Here is a 19,805-nt window from a genome sequence, read left to right as displayed (position 1 = left end):
GCTCTCCCTCAGTTCAATCTTTGGTTTTACTGAGTCAACCACGGTCATTTGATCAATATTTTAAACAATCCATATCATTAATCAAGGTGTCCGCCTACCATCAGCGAGCCGGCCTTGCGCGGTTAGACACGTAGATGTGAATCTCGCCAAAACCGGGAGATGGAAGTTGTTTAAACCCCCCCCCCCCCCCCCCCCCCCCCCCGTTCCCTTTTCTGCCGCATCAAAAATATTTTACAAATGTTTTAAATTAATTCTTATCATGGAACGAAAGAAACAAATCCCGCCGCACAACCCATAACCAATAACACATACAAAATGAATGGTGCAAAGTGACATGAAGAGTGGGATCATTTCTATTCCTCAAAACCAGAACATTTCACACGCGTTTTATGAGCATCAATTATGATTGGTGTCTGAAAGTTTTTAATTCAAGAATATATCTGCAAATGTTATTTGCAAATTTGACCAGCCCCAGTGAAGTCTCCCTTCTATGCAATTATTTAAATTATTCTTATTAGAAAGCCCGTGCTTATTTTCTATTAAAACTCACACCGCGTGACCAGGTCTATTAGAAAATGTCTAATTATGAAACAAGTTAATAAAGATTTAGATAGGTGTATTTGAACGAACTGTACCTGATATATGTTAATAACAGGTATAACATACTGCAAGGGTACGACTCCTTAGCATTTCCGGATTAACGACTGTCAGGGTAACAGAACGTTGCCTCTTTAATAATCCTAACCATGTCGACACACTATACACTTATATTTTCAGATATGGTAAAGTTTGCAGTTGGCATGTACTTTCTACTTGTACTGTCTGAATTCAGCGTTGTACCTACTGAACACATACGCCGAGTTCGGAGGAATATAATTACTCCGTGTAATTTGGTTTAGGTTTCAGTCACTTTCACTGCCATGCGTTAACAATGGTGGACATCAGAGAACTGGCACTGCAAGAGGTTAAAGCTGCAGCATCAGGGAGGTCCATACTGTTTGTGAATAGTTCCTCTTCAATGTCCTATCGACAGCAATCTCACAAGAGGGAGAACTACAGAGCTCCGAGCAAGAGAGAAGCTACGATGGTCGAATAAACTGGAGTACGTTGATACATATAATTGTTTATCAGGTCTAACATTGAGAAACCAGTGAGCAACTTATTCAGTATTGCTCGGCAAGCACCGGACACACACACACACGCCCACACACGTATTCAACGCGTATACTATTAAATTCTCAGCGCCCATCAATCCATACAGGAAAAGTTTCTCAACACCTGCAAAAATCCTAAATTACAACACCCTATATGGCTTCTCGCATATCCCTAAGTACTTGAATCTTGCATCTTACAAGTCGTTGAAAATATACATTTTCTGTGCATGCATTGCTATTTAAATCAGGAATTAAAATTCATCATTTGATTTACAGGAAATATGTTAATGGGAGGGGGGCAATCCTATTTCGTTTATTAATGAGTAATGGGTGTGTCTGTCAACTATGTTGCATCTAGGATCAGCGTGTGTTTGTCTGTGCTCCAGTTCGTGGACAGGTGACCATGTGTAGAAGTGTATTCACTTTAGAGAGATCCGGTCTGCACTTTCATATGTTATTTCTCGATCTTTTTTTCAAATGCGATAATGTACAGCAGACACTAAATAATATAAACTATTCCTAGCCTAAAAAACTATAACCAGACCAGGGATATGTAAAATATATTTCACGTCGAACAAACTCTTGTTATTTATTCAGAAGTTTTACCCGTTGGAGATTGCAAAACAAATGGATTATTTGCGCGGACTGCTAAAAGATACCGAAATCTTCAGGTAAACCTGAATGTGCGCTTTTCATATTCGCAAGGTCCAAGTAAAATTGCAACAAAAAAAGTCTCTTGCTTTTTATGTTATCTTTTGGAAATAACTTAGGACTAATATAATGGATACCACCTGGTTTGAATTGGCGTTTCTCACAATCGAACGGCATAGTTTGATCTTTCTAATTATTGCAGTACAATTTGAGGACTCCCTTTCCATAATACCTGTTCATTTTTTACCGATCCGATCACCAATAAGTTCCACTGGAATATACAGATGTAATTTCGTTGTGCAAATTCAGTTTGAAAAAATGCATCATTCCTTCAATTAACTAAATTGTGCACGTTACACAGGGATAAATATTATAATATATTCGCAGTGTTAGTATAGAAATCATGTAAATGTGTAGGCCCTTTCAATGACTTAAATCTATCAACCTTTCATCCCGAAACACGGTTACTTTTGAGTATGTTATTTTCAGATCGAATCTCTTGGACAGATGAGATCTGCACAGAACTGGGTTGTGTTCTGTGGTGTGGTTTGAAATATTAATTGCGTATGGATAATTTCCCTCCAGGAAATCTTTGCCTTTAACCACATACCCAGGGCAACTGTAAAATCAGCAGCCAGAACACTGCCAGGCGATAGAAAAATGTTCCCAGATAAAAATGGAGTCAGGCCGGTCTGTTTCTTAACATTTCACAAACGGACGTTACTAATCCATTACTTATCAGTTGTGTTGCAAAACTGCAATGCAATTAATAAACGATTAAGCCCAGCCTCAGAATGGATCAGACAAAAATAGGAAAGAGCAAAGTGCACGAGTCACTGCACCCAGTGCGTATAAGCTTTAAATTATACAAAAACGCGTAGCTATCAGTGAGAATAATTAAGCACAGTGACGCCAATTACAGTGTGACATTGGAACTGAACTAACTTTCAAAACCTTCCCTACTGGCATCGTACAAAGGGAATTGGTCCAATTGGGGTTAGTCGCTGTTAACTGCCTTATGCTGTATTTATTTAAAGGGAGCGTTTAAAACAAATTGCAAAAATAGTGTCACCATACAACCATTAATCTCAACAAAAGTTCGTCACATATTCGTGATAAAATGAAGTTATTATTTTCCTGAGGTTTCAGGCAGTTCTCAATAACTGATTGAAAATGTATTTAAATTATATTTACCCCTGCCATTACGCCGGATGAATCCGGGTTTGTAAAAAATGCCCAATAAAAGAATGGAAATAAGTGGACCCTTCTCGGTCCTTGGCAATGGAAGAACTGCAACTCCTCCTTGGTTTGTAAATTGGATCTGTTTTACACACTAATCGATAACATGAAATCAAAACTTATGATTAAAGCAAGCGTTGCTCCAGGCGTCAGAAAATGAAACGAAACTCATAAGGGTTTTGATTCTACATGAAAAGCACGCCTGTTAAAATAAAAATGAATGAATTAGGTCAAAGTCCTGCAACTTTCAAACTTTAATCCTTAATCTCTTCTTGTCCTTTTCCAGCCAGGGACGTTTCTCCTCTATTAAAAATATTGCGGTAGCAAAGGAAATAGGGTATTTGCACGAAAACTTTGTAAATTCTTGGCACTAGGTAGCTTTTTTTTTTGAACAATTTCTTAATGTCTTTCACTCCAGTGTTAATGATTAGATAATGGCAGTACTGTGTAGGAGCGAGCTAAACATTCAAGCTGGGCAGTCCAGCTCCTCTCGGTCATTCCTCCCATGGATCAGTGACTATTTGTTAGAGCAATTCGTTATCCGGCAACTTTAGAATGCGAGAAAGCCAGAAAATGTAGCGATTATTCACTTTTGCATATGCGCGGTTCTCAATAAGATTGGAGTTTAAGCCCGTCACGGCCAGCAGAGTGTCGCCAGTTTCGACGTCTTCAAGTTTAGCGTGTCCCCCGAATCTTTCTTACCAACATCTGTTGTGTTAGCACTTGGCGGAGTGGGTAGGGGGTGGCGCGTGTCTCTTCCACACGGGACCTCTGCACAGTTCTTCGTACATAAATCTCATTTGCTCCCCCCTCCCCCCCCCCCCCCCCCCTCTTTCGAGTAGACAATACAATGAAACATAAACATCTAACAAAGAATGTCGTTTCATTCTTGTGTTTGGCTACAGGAAGGCACCGGTTTCTAGGCCAGAACGAATATTTTCAAAAAGTAATAATTTTGCAATACTCCTAACGATAAACATTGAGTCAAGGCTGACAATATTACAATATATATAGTGGTCAGATTTTACTGTGCCTAAGTAGTGTTGAGCAGTTTTAATGCAAACAAAACAAAACTCTCAGGTACATTAAGCACTTGAAAGAATTTACATTAGTTCAGTTATGCAATGCATATTTAGTCCATCTATCTATCGCAAACAGAGAGCTCGTTGTCATCCGGTTTATGTACAATCCCGATTAAACAATGAGATTTCAAACAATTTGAAAGTTCTTTATTTTTAATGCCAGGATTATTAATTAGTTTGATACACGAGCTGTTGAGGGAGGGTTGGCTACTTCCTGACAACAAAAGCACAACTTCCACCTATTAGAATGAGAATGAAATATGAAATATGAAATATAGGGATGTTAATTTTGCAGGTTAATTGTTAGAAAAGGAGAGTCAATGTAACACATTAACTGTGAATTTCATGTACGTTTCAATTCATTGACAATCACCTGTCTGACAACATGATACATCAGGTATATTGCATGCAAGGTTATATTGTATTCAGAACTTTCCCAAGTCTGTTATTAGCTGAAAAATAGTTTGTGTCGTGCTTGACGCTCTTTATAAAACTTTACACGAACTTCGTGATCTTGGCTGGAATGTCTTCAGACTAACTATTTGTTTTTAAATGATTACGCGCTGTAATAGTAAAACACAATAAAACATGTGGTGGTGGAGGGGGGGGGGGGCACAACAAAGGGTACATCAGTTGAAAAATACATTTTTTAAAATGAATGGCAATTCCTTGTTGGCAATGTAACATTAAAATAATAACAAAAGTACAAAAATGCCAGCCTCTGAACTCTCAAGTCTCTCAATCTCGCCAGAAGCGCAAGTCTCTGGCCGAAATGAAACTTTAATGGCACACATGGAAGGTCACTCTCTAAACGCTGCCAACTCCAGATGTGAAGCAGCTTTGCATTTGGGCGGCCTTTTAAAATCAACTGCGACTTCTGCTTCCTTTTGTAAGGGACAATAAAAACGGATTTCACGCGTAGCTGCCTTTTAACAAAGGTGCCTCGCGCCAAAGGTTGTCTCCATTGCTTGACTCCTTGACAATGGATTGTTAGGGAAGCTACTTGAGTTTCAGTGCTGATGGTGCAAAGTTCTGGCCTGCACTCGCTCAGCTCCCGGTTATCAACCTTTCCATCAATTAAACTGGAGAGCCAGCAGAACAATGTATTTAACCCGCTTTAAACGTACACTGGGAAGGAAAATTATTCCCCAAAGTTGAACGTTCCCAGGGTGGAATCGTGTCTTCTTTGGCCAGCGTATTTCTACCAAGACTTTTGCAAATCCTTAGTAGCAAATAACGAAATAGTTTATGGCCTTGTTTGCTTTATATCTTGCCTGAACCATCTTGGAACTGCGTCTCAATGGGTTAAGTAGAAACATGCTTAACTACAACTGATTCAGTTAAAAATAATAAAACACTTTTTTCTGAATATCAGAAAAGATTTAGACACGCTCCAGAATTCTGCTTGGCAATCGTGAGAATGCAATTTCAAGAGTTGAATTGGTTAGAAACGTTATTTTTTTCCCCCTCTCTCTTATCGTTTCCCTGTTAACTGATTAAAATGAAAGATAGAATGGCGAGCTGGGATTCCTGACACTGTGAAAAGTTACGGCCCGCACTCTCAATGTTTGCGGAATAAAGCACACATTTGATATCAACTTCACGACTGCACGATGCAGCCAGCTTTCAAAACACCAATAAGATAATAGACACGTACAAATAAATGAAACATGGATGTTTTTATTTAAGAATACTCGCGCGTAGTTGGGTTGAATTTAGACAGATTGGAAAACAATAATTTATTTCATGGCATACACCAGTAAGAACATTTTTTAAATGATTTATTACACAATTTACCCCATCCTCTCCCCTCCCCCACCCCTCATTTGTCTCGGTTTCCTAAGCAAATGCTTTCACTTCAGAAAACTGAATGGTGGGCATTAAGGGCTGCTGCGCTCGTATTAAATGATCAACATCGAGGGGTTAAATTGTAACGTTGACCAGCTAATAGAAACGCAAGGTTTTACTTTTCTGGAGATAGCCAATGAAGACAGCGATGTTACAATGGAACTTCAAACTGCAAAGGAACACGGTCACTTACCACAGGCCCCGTTGGTATAGTTTGAGCAGTCTTTATTTTTGGGGGGGAGTTCTTCCTGGTGCAGCTAGCGCACAGATGCATGCATGGGCTGACTATTTGCAAGTAACGCTAGCATGGGGTCTGCGGCAAACTGAGCTCAATCAATACCCATTGCACTCACATGCCAGATGGTTTGTGAGAGAACCAAATAAAACATTTCAGATCGACCCGCAAGCACTCATCTTTTTTTTAACTGTAGGACATTCTGCGCTAACACAATTGTCAATCTCTGTGAGCATGTTGAAATGAAACAAAACTGTAAGTGCGCATTTATAAATTGTAGTTAGAGGGTTTTCCGTCTCTTTATTGCGGAAAATGAAACTATTTAGTTAGTTTTTAGACGTGCTGCAGACGGGGCTGGATTTCCAGTCGGGGAATCTCCTCCAATTAAATGGGGGCAGGCCTCAAGTTAAGCAGGGAAGATTAATCGGGCTAATAGCGACTTTTATCAAGGTGATTTGTTCGTTTTCTTTTCATGGTGTGGCCAAAGAGAGGGTGGGATTTCGAGAATGGTCTATTCACGATTTGCCTTCGGCTATACAACTTAGAACTTACCCCGAATTTGCCAGCGTGTATTTACTCAACCAGCTCCCCTACTCTGTTGTAGCAGTGAGGTCGGGTGGTTGGAGCGTTCCACCTGAGATATTAACCCATCTTCGCCCTTTCAAATGTTGACAGACCCGCCGTATATGAGCAGCATTTCCCGCTTTTATTTCCGGATTCCCGGATGGTAGGGTTTGCACTTTTCAATATTTTGCCACAGTTCGCCAACTTTCAATTAAGCAAAATGTTATACTCGAGATTATTAAAGCAGTTCAGAGAAGCACTGGAAACAATTCGGGCAGAGCTTGTATTGAATCGGTAAAGCCACAGCCAGTGTGCAGGGAAACTCTTCATTGTACAGATTGATTATTTAAACAAATCGAACTTCATTGACCGTATTGCTAATTTTTTCACTTCATAGCGAAGTCGGATTTAACTTGGAAGGTGACAAACCGAGAGATATAAAGTTTGGTCATCCACAATAACCAGAATGAAATTAGGTCTTATATTAATCACGCTGGGAAACTGCGTGGCAGCATTTTCTGTCGGCCCCTAGACGTCGTATAAAATACTGGATAGAAAGAGGATCCTGGAGAGAGAGCAGAAAGGCGAGGTAGATCGTCTGGGGAGAGCAAATTAGAGTATATGCCTCGAGAGCAAGAGAGACACGCTGGGAACAGATAGAGAGAGATGGAGGGTAGAACAGAGAGGGGAAAGTGTGTAAAAAAAAAGAAAGTGATTGTGCAGAGGAAACTATGAAGATGGGAGGTGAGTAGAGAAACAGGTGGAATAGAAAGAAAGAGAGAATATGGAGAATGATAGACATTTTTAAAAAACTACAGAGAGCAATTGGGGACTGTGAAAAAGAGGCGAGAGTGTACGGAGAGATTGGAGATTGAAAGAGAGAAATACGAAGAGAGTAAGGGGCGAATGTCGAGGAGGAGAGAGGAGAGAATTTGAGTAGGGTGTGGAGTGAGAGAGAGAAGAAAATACATAGTGTAGACAAAGGAGGGAGGAAGAGTAAATGGGGCAGCGTGTGGAGAACAACAAATAACAGCTGGTGGAGAAAGGTAGGAAGAGAGAGTGCGGAGTGGAATGAGAGAGTCTGCCACAGAGTCAGACAATACGTCGTTTAGTGAAGTAGGAAACAGACATTTACATCTTGGCAATCGGATTACTTGAGCTGCTACAGTAAACAGCAAAACTGGAAACTGAAAACCTCAACTATAAATTCGATAGACTGCATTTCCTGGCATATGCAGATTAGTGCCTTGTAACTTATCCTCACTGGTAAAGTAAACGTGAACAAGCATATGCGGACGCACCAGCGTGGCAGAGCTGAGATCGTGCTCTTGCTCTCATTACAAGAAGTTGGTCTGCCACAAGCTGTCTTCTCCTCTACACACTGTGTGACTTTTAAGTGAGACTGACACTGTGACTGACGCTGGGCTCACAACGAGTTGCCCTCAAATCTCCCCCACCCCCACCCCCTACCACCACCACACAGACACTGAAACTGTTCGATTGTTGCAACGGCAACACCAAAAAAAAATCAATCCTGCGAACAGAACAGGTACCTACTGACCCACTTCTCCCCGTTTCTTACAAGTTTTGCCGACAGCTGAGAGCCGGCGGAGGGATATTTATCGGTCAGACCCCACTGCTCTTCCCTGCCGCATGATCAAAAGAAACAGGGTCACGCATCTGAGGCTCTTGTCCAGCCTCTGTCCTTAATTGCTGCCCCCTTGAACAATGGGCACATCTGCGCAACCTCTCCACCTTCTCCACAAGGTCAACAATGTGAGGGCTGAAGAGGGGGGAAGCAGGTCAAATACTGGGCGATGTGTCAGACCTTCCTCCCCACCCCTGCCTGGCTCCTTGAAAAAAGGAATCCAGTCGTTTTACAAGTTAGTATGGCAATAAACCAACTGATACATTTGATGAAAAAAAAGACAATTCATTTTAAATGAAGTCTTGTTTCATCTTAATCAACAGTGGTAAAACTTTCTAGATTAAAAAAAAAACAGGCCCGAATCCCTGTCACTGACTTTTCATATCTGGTTGGTTTGATGTACATCATCAATGAGATGCGATTGTATGACTTGCGATTTATCAATGGCCTACTTACAATTTGTATCATCTCCAGCTATCTAGCCCAAACCTGACTCCAGCAGATGCTGGCTTTATGTCAGAATCACACAAAAACAGTAACACTTTGCAATCGACAGATTTATGGCGACTGTAATAAATTGAGGAGACCAGTTCAATGTAGTCTCTATAGTTTTACATGAGGAACCTCATCAGTGGAGATGTTGCTGGGGTAAATTATTCTCAGTAGTTATCAGGGTGAAGATTGAGGAGAAGCTGTTAGATTGAAGGGAGTCTTCAGTACCGGGGTGCTCCAAGCCTGCAGTCAGTACTTTTTAAAACCAATTTGCCAATATCATAGAATCCCTACAGTGCAGAAGGGGGTCATTCGGTCCGTCGAGTTTGCGCCCACCCTTCGAATGAGCACCCCACCCAGACCCAATCCCCCACCCTATCCCTGCAACCCCACCCTAAGGGGCAATTTAGCATGCCCGATCCACCACCTGCACATTTTTGGACTGTGGCAGGAAGCCGGAGCACCCGGAGGAAACCCACGCAGACTCGGGGAGAAAGAAAAGTTTTTAAGAAACAAACACAGTGACATTGTTTTGGGAGAGGTGTCACGGAGAAAGCCGAAGATTACATGCAACAAATTGCAATCGATCTTTCAAGTAGTTTTGGGAGGGTGGGGGTGCTTTGTAAAAAGAAAGCGTTGCATGAAAATGGATTAATTGCAATTTCCACGGTTTTAATTAAATATATCTGGGATATTTTCAAAATCTGCAGAGACATTTTTCAAATAACGCAGCTTTCTCAATTAAAAGCGCATTGTTGAAATGATCCACAGGCTCTGCAAAGTTGCAAATATTTATTCTCTGACTTCCCTCTTGCATTTCGAACATAGCAAATTAATAAATGGTTGTCAAATTGATAAATGAATATTTGTATTACCCACCCCCAAAACGACCCCGAATCAAAGCTAAGAAAATGATTATTGGGCCAGAGTGGAAGAGGATCCTGACTTGCTGGGAACCCGGAAGTTAATATTGTTTGAAAAGAGCTTTTGCTGGCGTTGTGTTGTGTTTGTGGCAGAAGGGGGGGAGAGAGAGAGGGGGAGGGAGGGAGGAGAGAGATTGTACACAAGCCGTCAATCCAAGCTGGGAAGCGGACATCCCGCCCCCTCTCCGCCCCGAATGGACAAGGCGCCTGCAGCTCCCCCTGGCCAGGAGGGCGGAAAGACAAGAGCTGGAGCCTGTGATAGGCTCCAGACTGCTGCCCATCAGAGGTCTCCACCCCTCACAACCCTGAGCTGAGCAATTTAGGCTGAAGCCAGAGAAACGCGTCTGGGGCTGGCTCCAGCTGTCTAAACAGTCGACGTAGGAGGGGGACGGGTTCGGACATGGCGAGAAGCAGCACCGGCCCGCCTGAGAGAATCGGTGATCTTTGCAACCCGTGAGGCCTTAACGTTTTTATCTTTCCTTTCATATGTGTGCGCGTGCGTGTGCATCTGGATGTGTGCATGGGACATCTATACATGCATATGTGTAGCAAAAAAAAATCCCCTTGATTTACCAAGCCAACAGAAACAATTACGATTTTTAATGGACTGAATGAACATCGCGTATAGATGTATAGCCAAAGACGTATATACCATGAACCCGGAGATTACAATGGACAGCATTGGGAATTTGCATGGTGGAATAAGCCATGAGCAATCCACGGGCGATCTGATGAACAGTCACCAGCGGCAGGCAGTTTCAGCAGTTCATCGAGAACTGAGCACTCGCTCTGCAATGGTTTCCAGCATGCCCTCCATCCTGGATGGCTCCGGGGATTACCGGCCGGAGCTCTCTATCCCTCTGCACCCGGCCATGAGCATGGCGTGCGAGTCCCCGCCTGGCATGGGCATGAGCAGCACCTACACCACCCTCACCCCCCTGCAGCCCCTGCCCCCCATCTCCACCGTGTCGGACAAGTTCCACCACCCTCACCACCACCACCACCATCATCACCACCACCACCACCAGCGGCTCGCCGGCAACGTGAGCGGCAGCTTCACCCTGATGCGGGACGAGAGGTGCCTGCCCGCCGCCATGAACAACCTGTACGGCCCGTACCACAAGGACATGCCCGGGATGACTCAGAACCTCTCCCACCTCTCCAGCAACCCCCTGGGAAACGGCCTGGCCTCCATCCACAACCCGCACCAGGGCATCCAGGGCTACGGCTCCAACGGCCACGACAAGATGCTCAGCCCCAACTTCGACGCCCACACGGCCATGCTAGCCCGGAGCGAGCAGCACCTGTCCCGGGGGCTGGCAGCCCCTCCGGCCGGCATGATGCCCCATCTGAACGGCATGCACCACCACCACCACCACCACGGTCACACAGGTCACCATCAACCTCACGGGCCCGTGTTGGCTTCGAGCCGGGACCGGCCTCCCTCCTCCACCTCCTCCTCGGGCACGCAGGCCAACAGCTCGGCTCAGTTGGAAGAAATTAATACCAAAGATGTAGCACAAAGAATCACAGCGGAACTCAAGCGCTACAGCATCCCGCAGGCCATCTTCGCCCAGAGGGTGCTGTGCCGCTCGCAGGGCACCCTCTCTGACCTTTTAAGGAACCCCAAACCTTGGAGTAAACTTAAATCGGGACGGGAGACCTTCAGGCGGATGTGGAAGTGGCTGCAAGAACCGGAGTTCCAGCGAATGTCTGCCCTCAGGCTTGCAGGTAAGTCAATGTAACAGAGGCTGAGGTGGTGACTGGGGGGCAAGAATTGGTCCAGTGGCTGCTGCTCTGGCGGCTGTGGGGACTAACATTAACGGTGCAGGGAACCAACTATCATTGCACTTAATATTTGCTATGCTCCCAGTTCATCGACAAGGGAATATTGATTGGAACTGTCTCTTTGTGGTCAGCTACACCCGTTACTAGTATTGAAGGAAGGCAGACCCGGGTAGACCCACTCACTGCAGAGACCCTCTCAGCCTCCCCTGGGCGCGATGTTCACACAATAGCTCCAGAGTAAGACAATCCAACATCCCCGCAATGAGAGGACACACCCACAACCGTAGCGTGGAACGGCATCAACATCCGATTATCAGTCAATTAATGCGCCTTAAAATCCACTTAAGGGTGTAGTGTTCATCCTCTCTCCCTCTCTCTCTGTTTGATGGACATCCCTAGTTACGCTATGCAAAATTCCAGCCTGTTTAACCCATGACAGAACCTGAACTGCAGCCCCCCCCCCCCCTCCCCACCCCACACACACACTCTGTCCTTTGTATCACAGAAGCCTTTATTCTCTTTATTCATGTTAACTTCGGCCCTGTTTCCAGAGATCTGGAAGGACTCAAATCAGACCATTGTTGTCTGCTCCCTTGCTCACCGCCTCAGCTCTGCATTGGGCTTAAGCGACCCGGCCGATTTTGTTCAGTCTGCAGTACTCGGGTAGCTCTCAAACGCACTGGTATCTCCTGCAGCAACCAGTTAGTTATCTTTCAGCAGAATCCTGCCACCGGGGTCTGTGCTGCCCAAGTGGGGGTAAAGTGTGAAAGTCTAAATAACGCTTCACGCTAACCTTTCAGCTCGTTTGCATCTATTTAGTAGCTGAGACAGTGCAGTGCGATAAGTAAACGATCGTTTTGTTGTGGTGGATCCCAGCGATTCAGCACTGGACGAGCTTCAGTGGCTGGCAGGCAGTGTGAGTGGGAAATCGGCGGAGTTGTATTCCTGCCCTCTAGCGGCGGTGCGTGTATCTGCACTCTGAGCTGCTTCCCATTGTGTCTATTTGAACGCATAAAATTGTATTTGGCTGCAGTAAGGGACTATTTAAAATAATGTAATTTAACACCCCTAAATTTAAAGGCTAGCCAATGGAAATTCCGCTCTTTAAATCTTCTTTAATGACCCGTAGGCTCTATTATAGACACTACCCTGCAAAACAAATAAATGGAAGTAAGATTTGATCGCATTGAGAGAGCATTGGTCAATAGAGCTAATTTCATTCCGATATAGGTGGAAAATCGCTCTCACATTCCCTGATAAAATGTAACCGTCCCGATCCATAGGGCGCGGAGACAGACCCATTATTTAACCTTCGCATCCCAGAAGGACAATGGAAGGAGCATGCACTACAATATCTAACTGGCTTGCAAGTCTTTGACTACGTAACGTGATCGCACCCGTAAATATCCGCATTCGGAGGAGATAATTGTGTTGGTTGGGGGGGGGGGGGGGGGTGCAATCTGTGATTCGTGGCTGTCTTTCAACGAATTAGTGATCCCCTTAGAGCATAGGAAAATGCATCTCAGGTCTGTGCGGCATTGTGCCTTTATTTAAACATGCAGATGTAAACTTTTATGTTTTGTTTATTTGTGTGAAAACATTAACACCCGTGCACGATATTTGCACCAATGTTTGTTGCCATGCCGCTGCTGTCAATATCTGCTCAGACAAATCAGAGGCGATGCTGGATACCATGGTCACGTGGTGTAATTGCTGTAATTACTTTTTCAATTAAACTTGGCTTCACCATGTGTTTAATGGACAACTATATCCTTGGACAGTAAAAGCCACAATAACTAGGCGCACATTGCGCGTGACTGCGTGTAACTCGCAAACATTTTCGCCGTGCAATTTAGGCATTCATTTATCGCGCGCGTAATTTGCAGCAGGGTTAGGATTTTTTTTTTAAACTTGAAAATGTGATTGTTTTGTTTTTCATTTCTAGGGTTGCAACAAATGCGTGGGGTGCTGGGGGTTGGGGTGGAATGTCCGATTATTTTCGAACATTTAACATACACTGTCAGGCAAATAAGTTGAAATATTTGAGACCAAAGGTTGCCAATTTGGCGGGTATAACCGTGCTGCAATTCTCCTGACCTGAAAAGGTGGGAGAGGCATTTGCAAACTGCCTTGAAACAATTCACCTATCAAGTTGTGTTGCGTGATTATATGTTAGGGTTAAAAAAAACTGACCCTGTGATTGCTAAAAAGGCAATGTACAAATTAAAACACAGCAAAGCCACGCAGCAGGACTGACAGAGAAAACATAAGCATGCCTTGATTTGGTATCTGCATTGAATACAGTTATATTGCCCGATTGCTCTTTCTTATCAAGGAATTTCCCTCCGAATCCCTCAAGTTGGCGATGAATTCCGATTTGAATAATTAAACTGTTTTTGCTCAGCTGATTTGTTATTTACAGACGGATTTGCGGGGGGGGACGGGACAAAAAGGGGGAATTATACATTTTAAAATAATCCCTTTGATATGAAGCAGCCCGCTGTGCGAGCCGCCTTCATTACTATACCGCCACTTCCAGAATAAAAGACTTCCGTGCTGCACACTCTGTAGCAACAATCGCAAGGTATATATATTCTTTCAGCATTTTATTAACTGCGGGCGAACGCAGACCAGGAGATTAAAATAGCAGAGGGACAAGAACAATTCATCCAGCAGCTACTCAGGCGAGGAGCGTGTGGCTTTTAATGTGAGCTCTCGCCTGAACGATGCTGCTGCTCATCTTTGAAAGATTTTGTTAATTTATTTTTAAAGTGCAGGATTCGCCTCCTTTTTCAAAAAAAAAAATCCCAAGAAATAATCCCTTTGCTGGCAGTGCTTTGAAAAGAAGCCCAGAAGCCGCAGGTATGAATTATTAATTAAAATATCTGGACGGCCTATTGCTAGCTGTAGCGTCGCCCTTGCCTTGGTTTTAACCAGGCAGCAATCCCTGCACTCATTCACCGCTGGAGCTGATAGCCTTGTCAACCAGTATCTTTCTATCTCGCGACGGCTTCATAAATGATTTATATTTCGAACTGCAGCTCGAGGAGAATGACAAATAAAAATGAATTGCTTCAAAGCTTAGGATATGCAAGAGAGTCTTGCCGCCGAATACCATGGGGGTGAGGGTAGGGGGGTGGGCAATAAAGTGGCTGCAGCCCTGACACCAGCGTGTTTGTGTTAGTCCCCGCGGCTGCATTTCCAGTCGCTGCGATCAGTTATTAGTTGTCTGTGCTGCAATTGGCAAATTAATAATTGAAACCCTTCCCGCTCCTTCGTGTTTGACTTTGGCAGCCCCTGATGTGAGAGAGTAACACCTCCCTCATATTCATTAATGTGAGGGCATTCCTGGGAGCACTCAGGACAAGGGAAGATATATGTTGAGTTGTGTGTGTGTGTGTGTGTGGGGGGGGGGGGGATATGGAACAGTGGCATTTATTTTTATCACAGCATTTCAATAATGTGGTTATGTCACTGTATAAAAAAATCAGTGTCTATGGACGTGGATCGATGCGGATAATCTTTAGAAGATTAAAAGGGCATTAATGCTGGCAACAATAACATAAACCTGAGGACCCGGTTAGAGATTGATTTGGAACCTGATCCGATGTTGTTCCGGGAAAGCTGCCACAGTCTTCCTGGCATTGTCGTCCACATTATATTCCCTTTGTCTCCTGATAGTTGGAGCTCTCTCCTCGCTCCCACTTCAAAGACATTTCGTTTGTACAGCCAATGACAACGATAGCTCACTTTTGTTTTAAACTGCAGTACTATATTTTAGTTTTTTTGTGTGTGTATTACGACCAAAGATCTAACGGTGTTACTGTTCATTTCGCTAATGTGGGTCGATAGCGATATAATGAATCCCATTAAAATATTCATCAAGTAAGTTTGTTAGCACAAAACACACAAATAACACAGGGAATCGACTCTTTTTTTTTAAAAGGGGAAAAAATCCTTGAATCATTCTCCCTGGTGATTTCTTTCTTTTGCAAAGGCGAAGTTAGGTTTATCAAGAGTAGAGAATGGCAATGACATGGCGAACTCAGCTACAGTTTGGCACTTTAATTTATTAAAATTATAATCAATACTCCGGCCAAACAAAACCGGTTATTTACTGTCTTTCCGTCCGATATTAATATGCAAACATTTTACATTTAAACCTGATCTAGGCGGGAGAATTAATATGCATGTCAGAGAATGTGAACAGACAGGAACCCAATTAGCACAGCAAATCACAATTCAGATGGACAGCTGATATGTGGCAACCTCCCTGGTTCGTTAAAGGTTTCAGCACCATGCAGATTGCATTCCAGCGCCCTGATTAAATGCAGATTCCAGTATGTCTCAGTTTAGACTTCTTACATTTAAGCGTTAATTAGATACTTCTGGGACTTCGAAATAGGTATCATTAGGAATCGACGGTAGTGCAAAAAAGAGGCTATGCTCCAGAAGGGGGTGGGGTAGGATCTGCCCTCCCGTCACCCTGTAACACTGACGACAGTTAGTATCCAAATGCTGTGGAATATCAATATCATTTAGCAATGGCGCAGAAATCACAGCGAAGGCTAGAGTGCATCTTTTCTGGATTCTTTTTGCAAGTAGCATTGAAATGAACTGGCAATTGACAATTTGCTGTTAGATTCGAAATGTTAATTAAAAGGCATTATTTTGGCTCGAACACTATTTATTCCAGTAACCCATTTAATACAAACCTTACTTGATCATCACAGATATTGTGTCGGTTATTTTAGCCCTGACTACATTCTTTTTATAGTACCCATATCGGCCACCCCAAATTTGGAAAATATAACCCATTTGTTCCACGTTTGTTATATTAGCATCTGTTTCAGCAAATCAACTAGGAGAGCCTTATATCTCGTTCAGAATGTGGATGCTATGCGTATTTCGTTACCACACAGTATCTATGCAAATGTCGATTCCCTGGGCTAACCTGCGAATTCCTACCGCCAACCTGGCGCTGCGTTCATTCTGCCGGTACAAATCATTTCTAATTGTTTGAAATTCTTTATGACCTTTAAAACCATCTTTTTCAATGGCACTATATTAATTTGCCATGAAATGCCAGTAATATTCTTCGGGAATCTACATAAAATGTGTAAAAATGTACACTGGACCACATTTAGAAACTTATTTACATTTTTAAATCATACGGCCAACGCTTAATTTGCCGACATGAAACAGACACAGAGTGGATTTCTCTTATTTGCGAAGATCTCTTTTTGCTGAAGCCTTTGGTGTTATTTGACGGCACTTTAAGCACAGTGGAACGATGTCAAACGTTATTCACACTTGGGCTGTGCGTTATATACAAATTTTAATAGCATAATTATATATCGATATTTATTGTTCTCCCGGGATTTTCTCTTATCACAAGGACATGTAACACAATCTGAGGAACCAACTGAGTATTATATACATGGTCCCGATGTGTGCTAATTTCAGTGTCTTAACTCAGGCCCAATAGAGCTGCACAGCGTGACTTACATACATTGTGCCCTGACCCTGTTTGTGCACAAGGAGAGATGATTAAAGTATATTCCTAAATAAATACTTATATTTTAAAAGAACAGTACAGTGGTGCTCAACAGTGTAGAGTGGTGTCAAGTCCTCATCACATTGCGTTACTACAGTAATCTTTGCATCGAGGTGATCTAAGATAGTGCGCCTCCTCATGTAGAATTCAGCTCTATCCTTGGCATTGAAGATTCCGTGATAAAGATCAGCCCGTGTTTATTCTGACAAATTCGACAATCTTTTCAGGATTGATTCATGTTGCAAGCAAGTTTTTTTTAAGAATGTCGCCTTCTCATCGCTCCTGTTCGGAATGAATTCGGTGGTTTTCTGTCGATCGCTCACTTTTATTTCTTCATTCCGAAATTGCTGGCGAAACGTGCTTCAGAGTGCCAATCCTCCTTGGGTTTATTGGACGGAGCTCCAAGTTCTGTTATTTCTTTCTTTTTCCAAGAGCTCTATCACAAGGAACTTTGCTCTGTCAGACCGCGGGTTACTGCAAACAAGCCTTTGCTTTATCTGGGATATTGTTGACTCGCTGGCATCGATTTTCATTTTGTCAGAACCCGAGTAAAAAACAATGGAGAAGTCGCTCAGTGAAGCTCCCCGTTTGAGGTTTTATCAGCAACGACATTCATTTGATACAGGAATAGGGAAAACGTTCGCCATCGATCTCAGTGATCCAGTCTTTCCCTTTAAGGAAACCACACGTTTAAAGAAGCTCTTGCATAGATTTACTGTTTACCCGGATGCAGTTCTTTTTAGTACAGTATTGTCATTCGATTTGTTACTGCTGGGAAATACAAGAACACCGAAAACAAGTGTTCCACAAACAGGAGGTATCGGACAGACAATGGCAGAGAGGCATTATTACCACAAGGCCCTTGCAGAGACGCGCCATGCAGCTAGATACTGCCTTAGTATGCGTTCCAGGGGACATTGTGGCATTTCATTCCATCTAACCTTTGTGTGATGTTACTGTATAATAATTCTGTATACATTGTAGATACTAGGCATGTGTTATAAGTCATCTAGTGAGTATGCCAGTTGAAATCAGTATATGTTATCGATAATATACATTTCCATAATGTACATGTAGCGTAATCTTGAAATAGTGTTACTCAGCCATGTTATTCACATTCCGTGTATCGTTACAGACATGATAATCCTGAATATATATGCTATCAGATAGCTAACATCTATCCATTATGATGGAACATTGCATTACAGTTTAATTTTCCATCTGTAACATACACACACACACACTTTTCTAACATTTACCGTAAACTCCGAAAATATATATTTTGGTAAATGAATCATGGAAACGCATCACTTAATGACTTTCCTTCATTTTGGACGTGTCTCCGTCCCCGTTAGTTGAGGGAGAGTTGAGAGAGCGGCGAAGCACTCAACATAGCGATCAGAGCAAAAACTAAACAGACGCTTTATTATTTTTTGTCAGCAAACCTTTCTGTAATGCCATGGCCTTTAAAGATCGCGTATCGTTCTTTGTTTAGGCTAAAGGTTAGATTTAATTCCGCAACGATTTCTGTTTCCAAAATATACCCCAATTAAAAGCGGTGGAAGAAAGTTACGCGATCAATACTTAATTTAATGTTTTTTACATAAATAATAATAAATAGTAAGCTCTGTGGGCAGGTAATTTACTCTGTGTGAAACGTGTCTGGGTGCATGGCTGTGCCACCCTCGACGCTGGCTGCTTTTAAAGTCAAACAAGATACAAAGACGTGTGTCATTTGTTTGTGGGCCCTGGGATGTTTTGCTTTTGCTCCACTCATTTGCATTTGAATCACAAATATTTTCAATCCTAGACCATCAACAAGAGCGAGCGAGAGTGAGAAACGTGTGGGGGGTGGGGGGGGGAGCGTTTGTGGTTATTTCAGTCTGCTCTGTTTAATTTTACAGGTAATTAGAAGCCGTTATTGATTTTGTTTTTCATTTGTAATCCTAATGGGTTGCGTGGTTTCGCAATCCATGTCTTCTAAACTCACGTACGGTTACAAAGTTACGTTACACTCCAGCGAAACGCAATGAAAGGACCTCCATAACAGCGGGCCTGGGTGGGGTGCAGAGGGCCGGTGCAGACTCGATGGGCCGAATGGCCTCGCTGATTCTACGTCGCAAACGGACTTAGAGAGATGGAGGGGGAGACTAAATTGGGCTATAACTAAGTAGCCTGACCAAAACAAAAAAGGATTGTGCAGTCACTGCACACCCAGGACAGAGGCAGAAGGCGTTCAACTGCAGCCCATTTACCAGTGGGATTTGTTTGAAAGTTGATAGATTGGTATTTTGCACTTTTGATTAGAAGAAAACCTGCCGGTGGCCGGGAGAAGGCAAATGGTAGAGTGTATTTTAAAGGTTGTAAATATTTAAAATATGTTAATTATACACACAACCCCTACTTTTATTGCAATAGGGTTATCAGTGCATTCCCTACGTTGCCGCTGTGTGTTGCCCTGGGTCTTTGTAACAGTGTTCTCACAAACGAACCTGATCAAACTGACAGAAATTTGCCAACTATTAATTTCACAGTGAGGGAAGCTACTTTGTTCTTTGAGCTGAAATAGGTGGAAGTGAGGGGAAATCCAGTGTACCTGAACACAAAAACACCATCAAAACGTG

The 19,805-nt window shown here is 43.0% G+C and overlaps 1 protein-coding gene across 1 annotated transcript in view; it reads left to right on the top strand.

The window, feature by feature from the left end:
* The first annotated feature begins 10,174 nt into the window (after nt 1-10,174).
* The window catches only part of onecut2 (one cut homeobox 2), a 32,510-nt gene continuing 22,879 nt past the window's right edge, over nt 10,175-19,805 (top strand). The window contains exon 1 of the mRNA XM_072497362.1: nt 10,175-11,567. Within this exon, the coding sequence (XP_072353463.1) occupies nt 10,448-11,567 (1,120 nt within the window). The 5' untranslated portion in view covers nt 10,175-10,447. The remainder of the gene's footprint in view (nt 11,568-19,805) is intronic.

Source organism: Scyliorhinus torazame, chromosome 3 (genome assembly GCF_047496885.1).
Source record: "Scyliorhinus torazame isolate Kashiwa2021f chromosome 3, sScyTor2.1, whole genome shotgun sequence".
NCBI lineage: Eukaryota > Metazoa > Chordata > Chondrichthyes > Carcharhiniformes > Scyliorhinidae > Scyliorhinus > Scyliorhinus torazame.
The sequence above is the reverse complement of the archived record's forward strand: the minus strand, read 5'-3'. Positions and strand labels throughout refer to the sequence as shown.